This window comes from Helianthus annuus, chromosome 3 (genome assembly GCF_002127325.2).
Source record: "Helianthus annuus cultivar XRQ/B chromosome 3, HanXRQr2.0-SUNRISE, whole genome shotgun sequence".
In the NCBI taxonomy this organism is placed as follows: domain Eukaryota; kingdom Viridiplantae; phylum Streptophyta; class Magnoliopsida; order Asterales; family Asteraceae; genus Helianthus; species Helianthus annuus.
Window position 1 is genome coordinate 91,583,129 of NC_035435.2, and position 14,550 is coordinate 91,597,678.

General features: G+C 33.1%; 1 protein-coding gene across 12 annotated transcripts; it reads right to left on the reverse strand.

Annotated features, from left to right (window-relative positions):
* Positions 1-3,435: 3,435 nt before the first annotated feature.
* On the reverse strand, positions 3,436-14,176 carry LOC110929415 (R-linalool synthase QH1, chloroplastic). 12 transcript variants are annotated; one of them, XM_035987475.1, is made up of 12 exons: positions 13,741-14,176; positions 11,259-11,325; positions 10,702-10,762; positions 10,514-10,628; positions 6,776-6,856; positions 6,303-6,385; positions 5,935-6,205; positions 5,391-5,763; positions 4,816-5,034; positions 4,576-4,714; positions 4,250-4,498; positions 3,436-4,118 (listed from the first exon to the last, which is right to left on the reverse strand). In XM_035987475.1, exons 7-12 carry the CDS (start codon positions 6,185-6,187, stop codon positions 3,822-3,824), a joined length of 1,530 nt encoding a protein of 509 aa, XP_035843368.1. In that variant the 5' UTR covers positions 6,188-6,205; positions 6,303-6,385; positions 6,776-6,856; positions 10,514-10,628; positions 10,702-10,762; positions 11,259-11,325; positions 13,741-14,176; the 3' UTR covers positions 3,436-3,821. The 12 variants fall into 12 exon arrangements, with proteins under 12 accessions (XP_035843368.1, XP_035843369.1, XP_022028259.1 ...); XM_035987476.1 differs by having other exon boundaries at positions 6,303-6,451; positions 11,259-11,305; positions 13,741-14,151; XM_022172567.2 differs by lacking the exon at positions 6,303-6,385.
* Positions 14,177-14,550: the final 374 nt, after the last annotated feature.

Consider the following 14,550-nt stretch of genomic DNA (forward strand, 5'->3'; position numbering starts at 1 on the left):
ATTATAAGGGTAGGATTGTAATTAGTAATTTAAATTTGTTTTTTTATTTAATTATAATCCAAATTTGAGTTTAATTTTACCAGATCAGTTTTCCATTTTTTATGTAACTGGTTCCTACTTTCTTGCAACTCAATTAAAGGAACGCAAAATCAAAATTTTGAATTCAGAATTTGTAACAATAATAAGCTTGAAAGGTATTTTATTTTCATAAATCTTAACTAGTTACGCAACTTTAAAGTTTATCAATTTATTGTTCTCGACATTCAATGTATATTATTTTTTTAATACATATATGTAATGTATTAATTTCATCACAAACATAACTTCATAAAAGTGGACCATCCAAACATGCCATTATATGAGATAAATTGTAACTTTGGTAGTACATTATATGTTACACGTATGTACCCATTCTATTTTTTTTTTCTTTTTTGTTCCGGTCATCCCACTTATATATTATACTTGCAATACACATATGTATAAAATGTGCTTTCATCATCCGCACAAGTTCATAAAAGAGAAACATCCAAACCCGTCATAAAAAATACGATAAGTTGTATTCAAGTTATAAGCAGCAACTGAAAACAACACAATCCATAAATTTAACCACCAAAATAATGGTCGTAATCATACTACATTAAATATCCGAATAAAGCATCCCAAACCTACCATAAACGATTTCCACTAAAACAATTAGAAAGGCAAATCGTAAGTGTAAACACCAAACCAAATAGTTCACAAACTTCTTCCTAAGTTGTGTTATTTCGATTTTCGTTTTGGACTCATCAGTTGGGAATCGAGCGTCCCAACGTCCTTCAACGATCCGATCCAGGTTTCCATGTGGCGCATCGCATATACACCGCAATCAACATAATTTCCTACAGTCCCCCAACTAATATCCAAACGTACATGCTAGACAACTTCAATCTCATAGCAACGAGGATGTCCCACACGCTTCAGGTACTATACCACCACATCTTTCTACACAAAAATAATACGGTATATTGTATCAGTAGTAGCTGTATCATTATACACGTTTCTAGATAAAGTACGCTTATGTATAAGACATCTATATAACGACAATTATGAAGTATATGACAGTCAATACACATGTGTATCCGTAAAGTATACTTGTTTACAAGACATGTAAAATACACAAGTGTATCTGTAAAGTACACTTATGTACAATACATCTATATAACGTCAATTCTGAAGTATATGACAGTCAATACACACGTGTATCCGTAAAGTACACTTAATCAACAACATAGGTTTTAAAACACAGACCTCTTGTTCAATTAGATGAACCCTACATTAAAGAACAAAATGGTCAAAATCGGAATAAAACTACCACATGCGTTATAGTCTCAATTTATTATATAATTTCCTCAAATCGCTAGAATATTATACTTTTATTTGTATTTGCATCTTCGACGACAGTAGGCTTATTGTCAAGATCAACAATCAAATGAATTCCTTCACCAAATGTAACCTAAACATCATTTTTTTCGAAATCCATCTAATCACCTGAATCAAATTAGTATAGTTAAATAAACGGCTTTCACAACTTTTAAAATTATACAAAACTCTTTCACGGTTAAAGATTGCAGTTGTACAACGATAATATACAACTGTTTCACAACCAACTTCCAGTTTAATATTAAACACTGTTAATACACATACGTATAATAGCACAAAAATACACATGTGTATAAAACTGTATACATATGTGTAAATGCCAGCAATTGTACTGATCTTCTCAAAGTATGTAATCAGCAACACTATTTCAATCACTACCTAAAACCCCCAATAATAGTCAACTACACATGTGTTGATACATCCTCTAATAATGTTTTTTTTTCAAACGGTACACCATGAACTACGATTAGAACAAGTAGGCATGCCCCTGTGTCGCAAAACAGAGTATAACTATGACATTCATTGCTAGAACCCTAAATTAACTTACACTATTGTTATAATCTGAACTAAACTTCAATTAAACAGACAAATCATATGGATTAAAAGCTACAAAAACCAACCTACTATAACAACTACGACTCTTTATACACACATTCAAATAAAACCCTAGATTTTAAATGCAGGAATTCAAGGAAGAAACACACAAAATATACACAATCGGAATGCTCGGTATACTATAAACAACATTACCTTGCTATGAATCAAGAAGATTAAATCACACTACCAGATTTCGACGTTCAACAGGCCGGAAGAAAATTTTGTACGTCGCCTTTTAATATTCTAGAGAGAGAAAGGGATTGGTATATATAAAGAATATTGATTTGATCTCCTGTAACTGTTTTTTTTTAATCTTATCTCCTATAAAGAATTACAAAAATGCCCTTATTCGGTTATTTCAAATCTATTTATTGTTTTATTTAATTTAAAAACCATTTAAAGCCTATAATCAAGATCTCATCATCCAACGGTCAGGATCTGTTCGTTTTTGTTCACATTTTAAACACTGTTCACTCTTGATCCCTACCCTATATATATATATATATATATATATATATATATATATATATATATATATATATATATATATATATATATATATATATATATATATATAAAACAATACGATATGATACGATAAGTCACGATAAAAACTATAATACATTTATAAAACATATAAAAACAAAAATAACCAACAATAAACACCAACAACCACACCCAAAACACCAAAATTTTAAATAAAAAAATTGGTCTCAATGCAGATCATATGGTCTATACGATCCGTGTAGGACCGCCATCAGACAAGACAAAAACTGACCCTATATGACATGGGATTAAAAAACAATGATGATACATGAGATTTAGTTATGTCTGGATGACCATGCCCATCTCCATCATTATACATGAATTGTGCCATCCTAGGCATGTTCATTGCATACTAGATAAACTCACGTGCAAATTGAAAATTAGCATGTGCTCGTTCTTTGTTTATTTTCTTCCATGTCTCCGATATTAGTTCTTTGATGTACCCTCTGGCTTCTTCTTCAATAGCACCGCTTTCATGCATGTAACATGGGATTGATTTTGAAAAATCACTTCTTGCCAGTTCAACCTTAAAGTGGAAACGTTTTTCAAATTTAAATAACTTATAGTAAACAAAATAAAAATAATGTTACATAGCCAGAATATACCATCGAAGAAGATATTAATAAATTTATTAGAGGGCATACCGTGGATGTCCCCAAGTCATCAGCCAGTCGGAAGATTAGTGATGAGTAGTAAATTATTTATATATGTTTAGCTTAGTTGGTATAATGTATAATATGATATGACATGACATGTCATAATACAATATGATAAGTCACGTGATAATACATAATACGATACGTCACCAAACAATATGACACGTCAACATAAAATATAATGCAAAATAAAACTACGGCACGTCACGATAAAATATAATACAAAATACAAATACGATGTGATGCGATGCATCACAAAACGATATAATACGATACAATACAAATGCGATTCAATATCATACAATAAGTCATGAAAAAAAATTAATACACATTATAAAACACATAAAAACAAAAACAACCAACAATAAACACCAACAACCATACCTAATACACCAAACTTTAAATTGAAAAAAAAAGTAGTCTCAATACGGATAGTATAGCCGTATACGATCCGTATAAGACCAGCTGTCAAACAATGACTGGCCGTGTCAGTCTGCAAGTGTATAAAGTTAACCCTATACGGATTGTGTAGGACTATATGATCCGTATTAAAAAGCAAAGTGTGATGATAGATTCCAGGGTGTGCCGATAGACAGAACCCTATTATATTCCTTGGAGCGGATTAAAAAACAATGATGATACATGAGATTTAGTTAAATCTGGACAACCATGCCCATCTCCATCACTGTACATCAATAGTGCCATCCTAGATATGTTGGTTGCATACTCGATAAACCCACGTTCAAATTGAGAATTGGCATGTGCTCGTTCTTTGTTTATTTTCTTCCATGTCTCCAAGATCAACTCTTTGATGTACTCTCTGGCTTCTTCTTCAGTAGCACCGCTCTCATGCATGTAACATTGGATTGATTTTGAAACATCGCCTCTTGCCAGTTCATCCTTTAAAGAAAAAAGAATGTGTTAACATTTTCCAAATTTAAATAAGTTATAATAAACAAAATACGAATAATGTTATATACCCAAAATATACCAACTAAAGAAGATATTAATAAATTTATTAGAGGGCATACCGATGATGTCGCCAAGTCATCAGCAAGTCGGAAGATTAGTGATGAGTAGTAAATTGTTTTCTCAAGTCTTGGCATACTTTGCAATATGTCATTACTTGAATGAACAGATATCACAAAGTTAGCATGCATGAGTACTGCTGGAGCCGATATTGATGTATACGCATTGTCCAAGTATTCTTGGAGTGTTGGTGTATGCCCATTGTTGTACCACCGTGCTTCTACTAGGTATGCTTTGCATAAACCCGCCCACTGCAATTTTACGGTATGAAATGATAACAATGTAAACATAAGAGCTTTATATTTAAAGGCTGAGATGAGTTAGTTACAGCTTTCTTAAGGTATGGAAGGCTATGGAACCCTGTCTCTGTCAATGTGTTGTATGCAATCTCATTAATCGTGTTGTAGAACCCCATGAAAAATATTTTCATATAATCTGGGAGTTCCTGGATCTCGTTGATGTCCCATCTAGTTATTAGATTCTTTTATTGATCAGTTTTCAAAAAATAGGTGAATGTACTAATTGATAACATGTATGCTAAGTGAAGTTAGAGTACATTATCATTTACCTATCGATAACCTTAGTAAATTGTTCAAGTTCATCCAAAGTACCATACACGTCGTAGACATCATCGAGAGCAGTAATAATGGAATTAACCTTTGTCATTGTTCGCCTTCCAAGGCTATGCTGAGGTAGATGACAAAAACCAGTCGACCACAAGAAATGCTCTACCAACCTGTCTCTACTAAAGCTGAGCTTCTTATCCCATTTTTTATTTCTCCACCACCTATCATGATTAGTGTATGAAAATCGGCCAACGAATGAATAGCTCACTCTTGTGAATAAAATAATACAACTCTTATTATAGTATATAAAAGAATGCTCTATAGCATAAAATAATTATCATCCTTTACTTTTCTTGCATAATTGATTTAGTCGACAATAATTTACCCACTTTTCATGTATAGTAATATTGTTGTCCTATATAATCTAAACAACTAACTAAAATATTAAATCAAAATGATCAAAATAGTATTAAATGATCTTGATCAATCTATTTAGTTTTAAGATGCTTTATATTGTGGTTCATGTGTAACAAGTTGTAACTAAATAATTTGGGCACACGTGAGGTAGAAATGATACCTTGATGCATGCTTTAGATCTTCAATATGAACAGCCTGAACCATATCAAAATCCAATTTTGCGAGATCGATCAATGTGGGATTCTTGTCAGCTCTTTGTTCATATTGTTCGATAAACCACTTTGCCTCTACCCTTGGCACTCTCCAGTGTAGCGGAAGCTCCAAAGCATGAGTTACTAGTGATGATATGCTCTTATCAGTTTTGTCTTGATTTTCTTTCATATATTTTGTTGTGAAGTCTCTCGCATGATCCAGTATGGATTCGTCCTCCAATGAATAGGAAGAAGCCTCGTACAAATTCAATATTCCCATCATATCATCGGCTAAGTATGGCTTAAAATTTTGCATCTTGTCCTTAAAGTCATGAAATATCTCTAAATATAAGGCACATAAACATACTTTTAGTGTTTTAATATCAGCTAGGCATCATGAAAAGAAAACAATACATACAACTTAAATTAGTGGGCCATTTTTATTTGTTTTTTTTTCGAATGGTGTTTAATTTTTATGTTCTTTGTGAATACAAATTCCTTATAATGTTGTACCTTGAGGAACCTGATAACCATGTTGTCTCAATAGTCGAAATCCAAGGGCTTTAAGGTTCAGATCCATTCCATTCCACTCTTCAGGAGTTTTGTAGTAATTGCAGTAAATCATCTCCAGGAGATTTCTTATTTCATCTTCAAAATGATACGATATTCCGAGTCTCTGCAAATCATCAATCATCTGTAGGGTGTTTAATTGATTTCCACCTTTATGTATCATCATCTTCACCGCGTCTTTTAACGTATCTGCCATTGCCTTGTAATCTTGTCCCTAATTAAATGGTTGAATATTAGCAGAACTATTCATCACATATACTAATAGAAATTATCAGAACTTTACATAACTAGATATAAAATTTCAATCTTACTACATATTCACTAGACAGTGATTGAATTTGATCAAATGACCACAATGATGACGCATAGTTTGCTGATCGTCTAGGGACAGTCTCTGCAGTGACAACCTTTGATGTGGATTGTGTAGCATAAATTGGCTTACGAATGACAAATTTTGTACCTATGTCATGATATTTTTTGTAATAGAAAGTGGAACAAGGAAACACGGACATTGAAGCCATCTTCAAAGAGTTTTGCTAAGAAGTACTAATTAAACTGGTCTGGTCTGTAAGGTTTGTGTATGTTATTGTTATCATGCATGTGTGTATATATAGAGGAAGATGTAAACTAAATTAAGCATTCAAATACGATATTGTCACATCAAAAATAGTAAAAGCAAAATGTGTGCTATATATCACATCCTTTTAAGAGAAGAGATTATGTGATGCAATAATTATTAAAGTATTCAAGTATTTAAAAAATATACATATATAGTGGAACTCACTCGCGGCTTGCGGCAAGAATTCGGTCGATATCGGTTCTGTTCGTTACGATAGCAGTAATCCGTTGTTGTTTGGAATGGAAACTGAAAGATAAAACTCATAAATATAGTCGTGATATGCCAGAAGGCCATTGACACATGTTTCACATCGATCAAAAACCATAAAAATGAAAATTAGTAGCAATTATAATAGGACCGACACCGGTACCGATGTTGTTTGACCAGAATCAAACTGGTACCGATAGTGTTGCGAATGTATCACTTAGGTTCATCACAATACTTGTATAGTATCGATCCTCGTTATAACTTACAACTTACGATAGAAGAAAGATACTTATATGTCAGAAATAAACAAAACTGAATTTACATTACATGTATACAAAAATAACATTGATAATTACAACTTAATTTAAATTTTGAATATGTATGACAATTAAGAAGGGTTATGGATAAAATAAAATTATATAGAATTAGTTATTTACTTCGGAAGAAATTTTAAATTAGCCCAAAAAACCAAAAATAATTAATAAAAAAAGAAAAAGATAAAAAGAAAGCTAACATGGAGGTATCTAAATTGTAAAGAGGTTACTATAACCAATGAGCTGCTCTACAATTTCAAAGTTCATTCAAAAGATAGTTTTAAGACTTCAAAATAAATTGGATAAATAATATTATAATGTACATCTACTTGCTAATTGTTAGATATAGTAATATGTTTCAATAATAAAAAAATAATCCCGGCAATATGGCGATATGTCGTCGCTAAAGGCTTGGTTTTTAAAAATTTGATAAGCTATTAGCGACAATATGTCGTTACTAAAGGTTAATTTTAAGTGATAACCTTTTTTGCTAAAACTCTAATGGCCCACAATGTTTTCGTATCATTACAATTGAAAGTTCACGTTTCGGATCGGCTCAATTGAATTTAGTAAGATAAACGAACAAATTCAGTAAGTAAACAAATGATAACGAACGAACCGACACAGATTTACAATATCGAAAGAGTTTACATCACACACACTATTGTGACCTCCCCTCACACCTACACACACTCTCTCTCTAGAATGATCCGACAATCATAATTTAGAACCTAAAGTTGTGAAACGATGCAAATGATCAGGCTATTTATATTGTGGTTTAAACATGCAAGTACTTACCCTAAACATTTGGCATGATCAACAATTAGCCTGATCATTTGCTTATAATTCACCTATTCAGCCCACACGACTACACTAATCCTATTCATGCAACAAACAAACTAAAATGCACTAACATATTCCCCCTTATATGTTGATGTTGAATGCTCTATTGAATACGCTATAACTTCAGTTATGTACTTGTTTATGTCATCACACATGCTTCAGTAGATTCCCCCTAGATTGGGTTTATAGAAACTTTCACTTGAGTTTTTACAACAATACTAAATCCTTGATGCTTCGTATCAGGCTTTTCCCTCAAAGTAACCATTTTCAATTAGGCTGAAGGGTGTGGTTGGAGCCCCCAAGCGGCTTTATCAGGCCACGTCAGCGCCACCTAGGATCCACCTAGCCATGGAGCCCCCTTTAATTTGCATGGTATGGATGGAGCCCCCTATTAAAAAAAAGGATTTCATTGATTTAAATCAAGTGGGCCCCTCCTATAGCGCCCCTTCTCCATCGTTACCATGATGGAGCCCCTCTTATAGCGTCCCCTCTTTAATTTCGACGGTGTGATCGTATAGCGCCCCGGGGTGCTATAGTTGCTGAGTTAGCGGGGGTGGTGCCCCCACACCCTCCAGCCTTATTTAGAAGCTCAAGCTCGACCGACTACCATCACCTCCTTCTAGGCTAGCTTTAAGTCTAATGAATCATTTCTACCAATCTGCAAATGATAAAGGTTCAGTCTTTTTGCAACTGTTTGCAAGAAGTGATACTATCACTTTTTTATACAACACTGTACCATGAACAAATTTTAGCCAACTTTATTAAATTATACGTGTCATCCTTTATCCCACAATTTTAAAATCTCATATGACAAACTCACACAACTACTACCGATTTGTGATTATGTGATACTCACCACTTGAAAAAATCTCATAAAAAAACTATCATATTCATGCACCTCCTAGAGTATTCATCACTTTTCTTAAAAGGTTTTTATATAAACAAAAAGTTTCTAAAAATTTATAAGCTTTTATAGAAATATAACGTTTTCTAGATAATAAAAAAATGCTAATACTTACTAGTTACACCGTAACCTATAAATAAAGTTCTTATAAAAAATCCTTAAGTCTTATTTTTTTATTACAAATAAAGTTCTTATAAAAAATCCTTGAGTCTTATTTTTTTTATTACAAAATAACTAAATCGTCGTTCACAATTAAAAAATAAAATATGTTCTAAAAAAACCTTCAACAAAAAATATCCTTAATTTCACCAAGATATTTTTTTAATTTTTTTATAAAATAATTAAATCCGTAAAAGTAAAAGGAATACTTGACATGGGCTGAATCACATGGGGTCTGTTGACTCTCCGAACAAGTATACGTTAACCTGTATATATTCAATGAAGAAACATTTTTGTAGCTTGACCCTATAAAATGTATCTCCTAGAGTCGCTAAAATGAAGAAAAGAGAGTAAAGATAGTGTATTCGGAGCTTTCTGGTGACGTGTAAAAAGTTTCTGATAAAAAAAAAACTAAAAGTGAAGAAGATAGATGTAGAAAATGGCCTTTGGTGGCTTTTTCTATTTTTAGTTTTATTTTCCCTCTAATAATTCACAAAAAGATTTTGTAAGTTAAATGTACTATTCAATTGTGTACAATTTATTATAGCTTTGACTATAACTAATTAAAGTACAATTTATTTTCCTTTTTAGTTTATTGGTGGTCCATTGCCATTGATTCATAAGTTTTTACTTTTACAAAGTTTGGTTTGTTAGTTGGTTCATTGGTTCATCTATTTTTTACTTTACCAATTTTGGTTCGTTATTAAGAGTTACGATTCAACTTTTTCACATTTTTTACCCCTATAGTTTTTGTCATTTACAACTTTGTCGTTTTATGTTCTGTATTATTTTTCGGTCTAAATATATATATTTTTTTACCCTAATTACTTTTCCACTTTAACTTTACTTTCATATACTTTTCATCATTTACAAATTTGTCATTTTACGTTTCGATCTTAAATTTTACGAGTTAACACCTTGCAATGTGTGTATGTGGTTCAAAGTTTTTACATTATTTTGTTTAGTGGTTTAACGACTCTGTCGCAATGGACGAGTTCTAAGTCGACTTAATTATTCTATTATATGTTTTATATTTCAGTCTAATTTTTACAAGTTAGCACGTTTTTATATTTCAGTCTAATTTTTACAAGTTAGCACGTTGCAACCAGCCGCAAAGCGCGGGTTGTAAATACTATTTAAATAAAACGCCTATAACTATTATATTTTATTACAGAGACCTGATAGTGGCATCGATACTTCTTTTATTATTAGTTTAGTTTAATAAGAAAAGTTACCAATTTCATTGTGTTCCCATTTATAATACAACTAGAAAAGTAACCCGCCGCGATGCGGCGGGGGCTAGATTTATATTTCCGTTAAGTTAGATACATGAACTGCAACCAAGAGTTTATGCCTAGATTTGTATATGTATTATGGTCGCAACTTAGGATGTTAATACCAAACATGTTAGTTACATAAGTTGCGCAAAATACATTTTCGTAAGCAATCTAGTTATTCGATGAATTGAACACATACCACGTAGACAAATGTCAAAATGTTTGCATCTCTGCACCAATGCCAAAATGTTTGCATCTTTTTTGTTTAGTTCCATTGGCCTTCTTGTCTCCACAATGTCAAAATGTTTGCATCTCTGCACAAAACATAAAAAAAGCAACATTAATAACAACAAAAGTAAATAAAAAAAACAGAGATTCAAAGCTAACCTTAATTGGATGCTGAGACACATGCTTGTAACCTTAGCACAATCTTCTTGGTGCTTTTAGCCTGATAAGATGTTACCTTATTTAATAATAAAACTAATAACAGTGCACTGTAAAGAACATTTGAGGATAGTAACTTGCAAAAAGTAAAAAAAAAAATTGTTAGTTTTGTAGATAAAACAATTCTTTTAAATAGATCATTCTTTGATGCTAGGTTTGGTGTACACAAGATACATCTAGCAGAGGAGCTTGTACCATAGGAGACCCACTTTACCAACAGTTTGGTTAGTGTATACATTGAAGACAAGAAATAAAACTATTTCTTTAGAAACTTCAACCAGAAGGTCCAAACCAAACCATTTTTTACCTGTATGGAAAATTGCCTATTTTTAGCCAAAACGTAAACCACCCAACCGACCCCTTTTGACATCTAAAACCGGTGATTGCCATTTATCATGCTACAAGAGGAGTTGTCATACTTTTAATTAATGATAATAGTAATCAAATTAAAAATCGGGTTTAAGACTTTAACAAATCAAATATATAGACAAAACAAATACCTTGAGTTTCTACGAAGCTCTGCGTTGAACTCCACTTAAAACACCACCTGAAATATTTATCGCATTTCTGAAACCGAAATGAGTAAATGTTGAATGATACGATTAAAAACATACTATATATTTTCTATATAAGTTGTCAAAAACCAAAGCAAACCTTTAAAAGTTATAACTCAGTAAGATCAATGAACAACCGATAATAATTAGACTTGGCAAAACGGGCGGGTTGGGTCCTTGGTTTAAAAAAGCGTGAGGCGCTCCGAAGCGTTTTGGTTCTAAAAGCTTTAAGCAAAGCTTCAAGCGCGAAGCGAGAGCTTCACGTATACGAAGCGCTCAAAATAAAAAAATATCTGTACATATCAATATGACATATTCTACTTGTTAGTCAATAATAAACACAAAAACATGATTAAAAACACATTTAACACATAAAAAACATAAATTAAAGTCGATTATTTGAGAAAGTATGAAGAATCAATGGAGAAGAGGGAGGGAGCGGCTGAAGATGTTTACCAATGTTCTTTTTTTAGGGTAGCAGGCCTCAATTAAACCCTATTAGAGACTATTCGGCCTAAATTAAAAACCTAAATCCGACCTGATTGGGCTGAAGCGTCGCTTCAAACCAATGGCGCTTCGGGCTTAAAGCGCGCTTCAAAACGCTTCACGTGATTTGTCGCCTCAGAGCAAAAAAAAAAAAGCGACAACCCTAGCACTTCATCGCCTCGCGCTTTAAGCTTGCTTAAATGTCGCTTTTTTAAACCAATGTTGGGTCGGGTCGGGTCACATGTCAAAGCGGGTTCGGGTCAAGGTGGTTCGGGTTAAAACAGGTCAATTTAAAAAAAAAAAGGTTCAAATGGGTTCGGGTTAGAGCGGGTTAGGGTCAAGGCGGGTTTGGGTCGAAATGGGTTTCGGGTCAAAACGGGTTGTCTTTCAAAATATCAAGTGACAAAAAAAATCAAAAATATAATTAAAAAATGTTAAAAAGACAATATAGCTTTCGTAAATTGCTGTAAGTTTAATCTCTCTATCTATTTTAAACAACCGCAAGCCTTTTGCAATTTCTCTTTTTATTTATGAGAGAACAATGAGTGATTGAAATTGTATTGTATGGGGCTTTTAGTCCATGTCTAAATATTTGTGGTGATGAAGTAAGATTTGCCTTTAAAAAAAAATTAAGTTATTATTAATTAATATTGATAAATATATCTAATATTCAGATTTCAAAACCTCTTGATTTCTAATGTTGTGACTACCAATCCGTTTCTTTCTCCTCATCCATCTTCAATCAGAACAATAGTTGCCAAACAACCGCAAACACACCAAGGAGTACCAGTACCTGACCCGTGGAACTTACTTTATTAACCCGTTCTGACCTGTGGAACTTACTTACGTAATGTTCGGATAACTTTTGACACATAACAAAATTAATAATAAATTTCCACTTAGCTTTTATTAAACACTTGCTAAAACGTATCTAGACCCTTTTGCTTCCATTTTGCATGACAGGCAATGGTTTGCAACTCCAGCAGACGTTAGATATACAGAAAAAAAAGGCTCCACTTAAAAGTTCTTAATGTATGTAATCGGATATAATACAACTTTGGCCATAAACTTCATCTAGTTTCATAATCAATCTGGCGTGATTACATCTAACAGCTCTTATATTACTAAATTGACAACTATAAACCTTGCCTATGGTTACCATCAGTTAACTACATATCAACCTATTCTACTCCACAATCCACATGAATTTGGACAATGATCATAAACAAATGTCATAAACACTACCTGAATGTGATCTTCCACAGCAAAAGTCTCACAAAGTCTATTTTAATGTTTGAGTCACTAAAATTGTCTATAAATAAAGTCTTACTTGTGGTGTTCAAATAACTATGAATATATGATAATAAACTTCGTTCCATTCAGGTTTTACTTTTACCTAAATGTTTGCTAGAACGTACCAAACCTTTTTTTTGCTTCTGTTTTGCATGACTTAAAAGCTCTTCATGAGTGTAATTAATTACTAATTAGAGGGAATGATCAATACTTATCCAACCTATAATATGGTTATAACTTGTACTCTATTAAATCACACATCTCTTATCATGCAATCACTGTATTTCCTATTATAAATCTTGCATGTGGTTATTACTTGTAATCATTTAATTACACAACAACCGCAAACACACCAAGGAGTACCAGTACCTAACTCGTGGAACTTACTTTATCAACCCGCTCTGACCCGTGGAACTTACTTTATAAACCTGTTCTGACCCATCCTAAATTAATCTTACTGTTTATCTACCCGTTTCAACCCATTGTCTGGTAAGTATCTGCCCATCTTGAACCAAATACGGAAAAATGTTACCCATTTTAACCTGTTTTTCCTATAACGGGTCAAGATTGCCAGCCATGATAATAATAGAAAAGATCTAGATGAAAATACTACTCACTGCGTTTGGTGATGAAGAGAGGTGTACAATACCTCTCAAGAAACTCAACAAAAATCTGCCTGAGTGGGATCTGAATCTCATCAGCAACCCCTTACACCATGAAACCCTAGCCGCCGCTGGTTTTGGTGGTCGATTTGACCCTATCCACCACCGTCGAAAATCACGGCAGAACCCTAGGTTCGCCGGAATACAACCAGGCTAAGCGTGTGGATGGCAATGATGCCAACGCCAAGCCTCCTTCTAACGACGATGGGCAGCCTCCTTGTCCTTTATGCCGTCTCCCTCCTCTAATCTCTCTCCATCTCTTTCTTTCTCCCTCTATTTCATCTGAACGTCGTACCGGATGTTTCTTGTTTATAGTCGGATGTTTCTTGTTTATAGATAAGCTTCGCTTCCAGCATATCGATGGATCTCTGAGCTTACGGTCGTCCCCCGTCTTCGATAACAAAACCCTAATGTCAATTTTATGATATAGGGGGTGTTTGGGTTAGCTTATTTAAGTTAAAAAGGACTTTTCGTGAGAAGGACTTATTAACTTATGACTTTTTGAAAATGACTTTTTAAAAAAGTGTTTGGGTTAGCTTATGAGTCAATAAGTAGTTTTTTTAAAAGGTGTTTGGTTTAACTTATTCATGTAAAATGACCAAAAAGGACATCCTTTAAAAAGTGTTTGATTTAGCATATTGAAATTGAAAAACAACATCATTAGAGAACATAACCCAAACGAACCACGCATGAATACATGTGCCGAAATTGCTACCTCTAATAGAAGCTTCCAGTTTGTTATTCGAGTTCAAATTTACACTTGCATCTAATTTTTCAACGTGAACAAGCTCCAAGAA

What these genes read in the sequence shown, in the direction of transcription:
- LOC110929415 (XM_022172566.2), bottom strand. Translation starts at nt 6,512, where the DNA reads ATGGCTTCAATGTCCGTGTTTCCTTGTTCCACTTTCTATTACAAAAAA. An exon ending in TTTACTAAGGTTATCGATAG is followed by an intron (nt 4,715 to 4,815) that starts GTAAATGATAAT and finishes TCTAATAACTAG; the next exon opens with ATGGGACATCAACGAGATCC. An exon ending in ATGACTTGGCGACATCATCG is followed by an intron (nt 4,119 to 4,249) that starts GTATGCCCTCTA and finishes TTTTCTTTAAAG; the next exon opens with GATGAACTGGCAAGAGGCGA.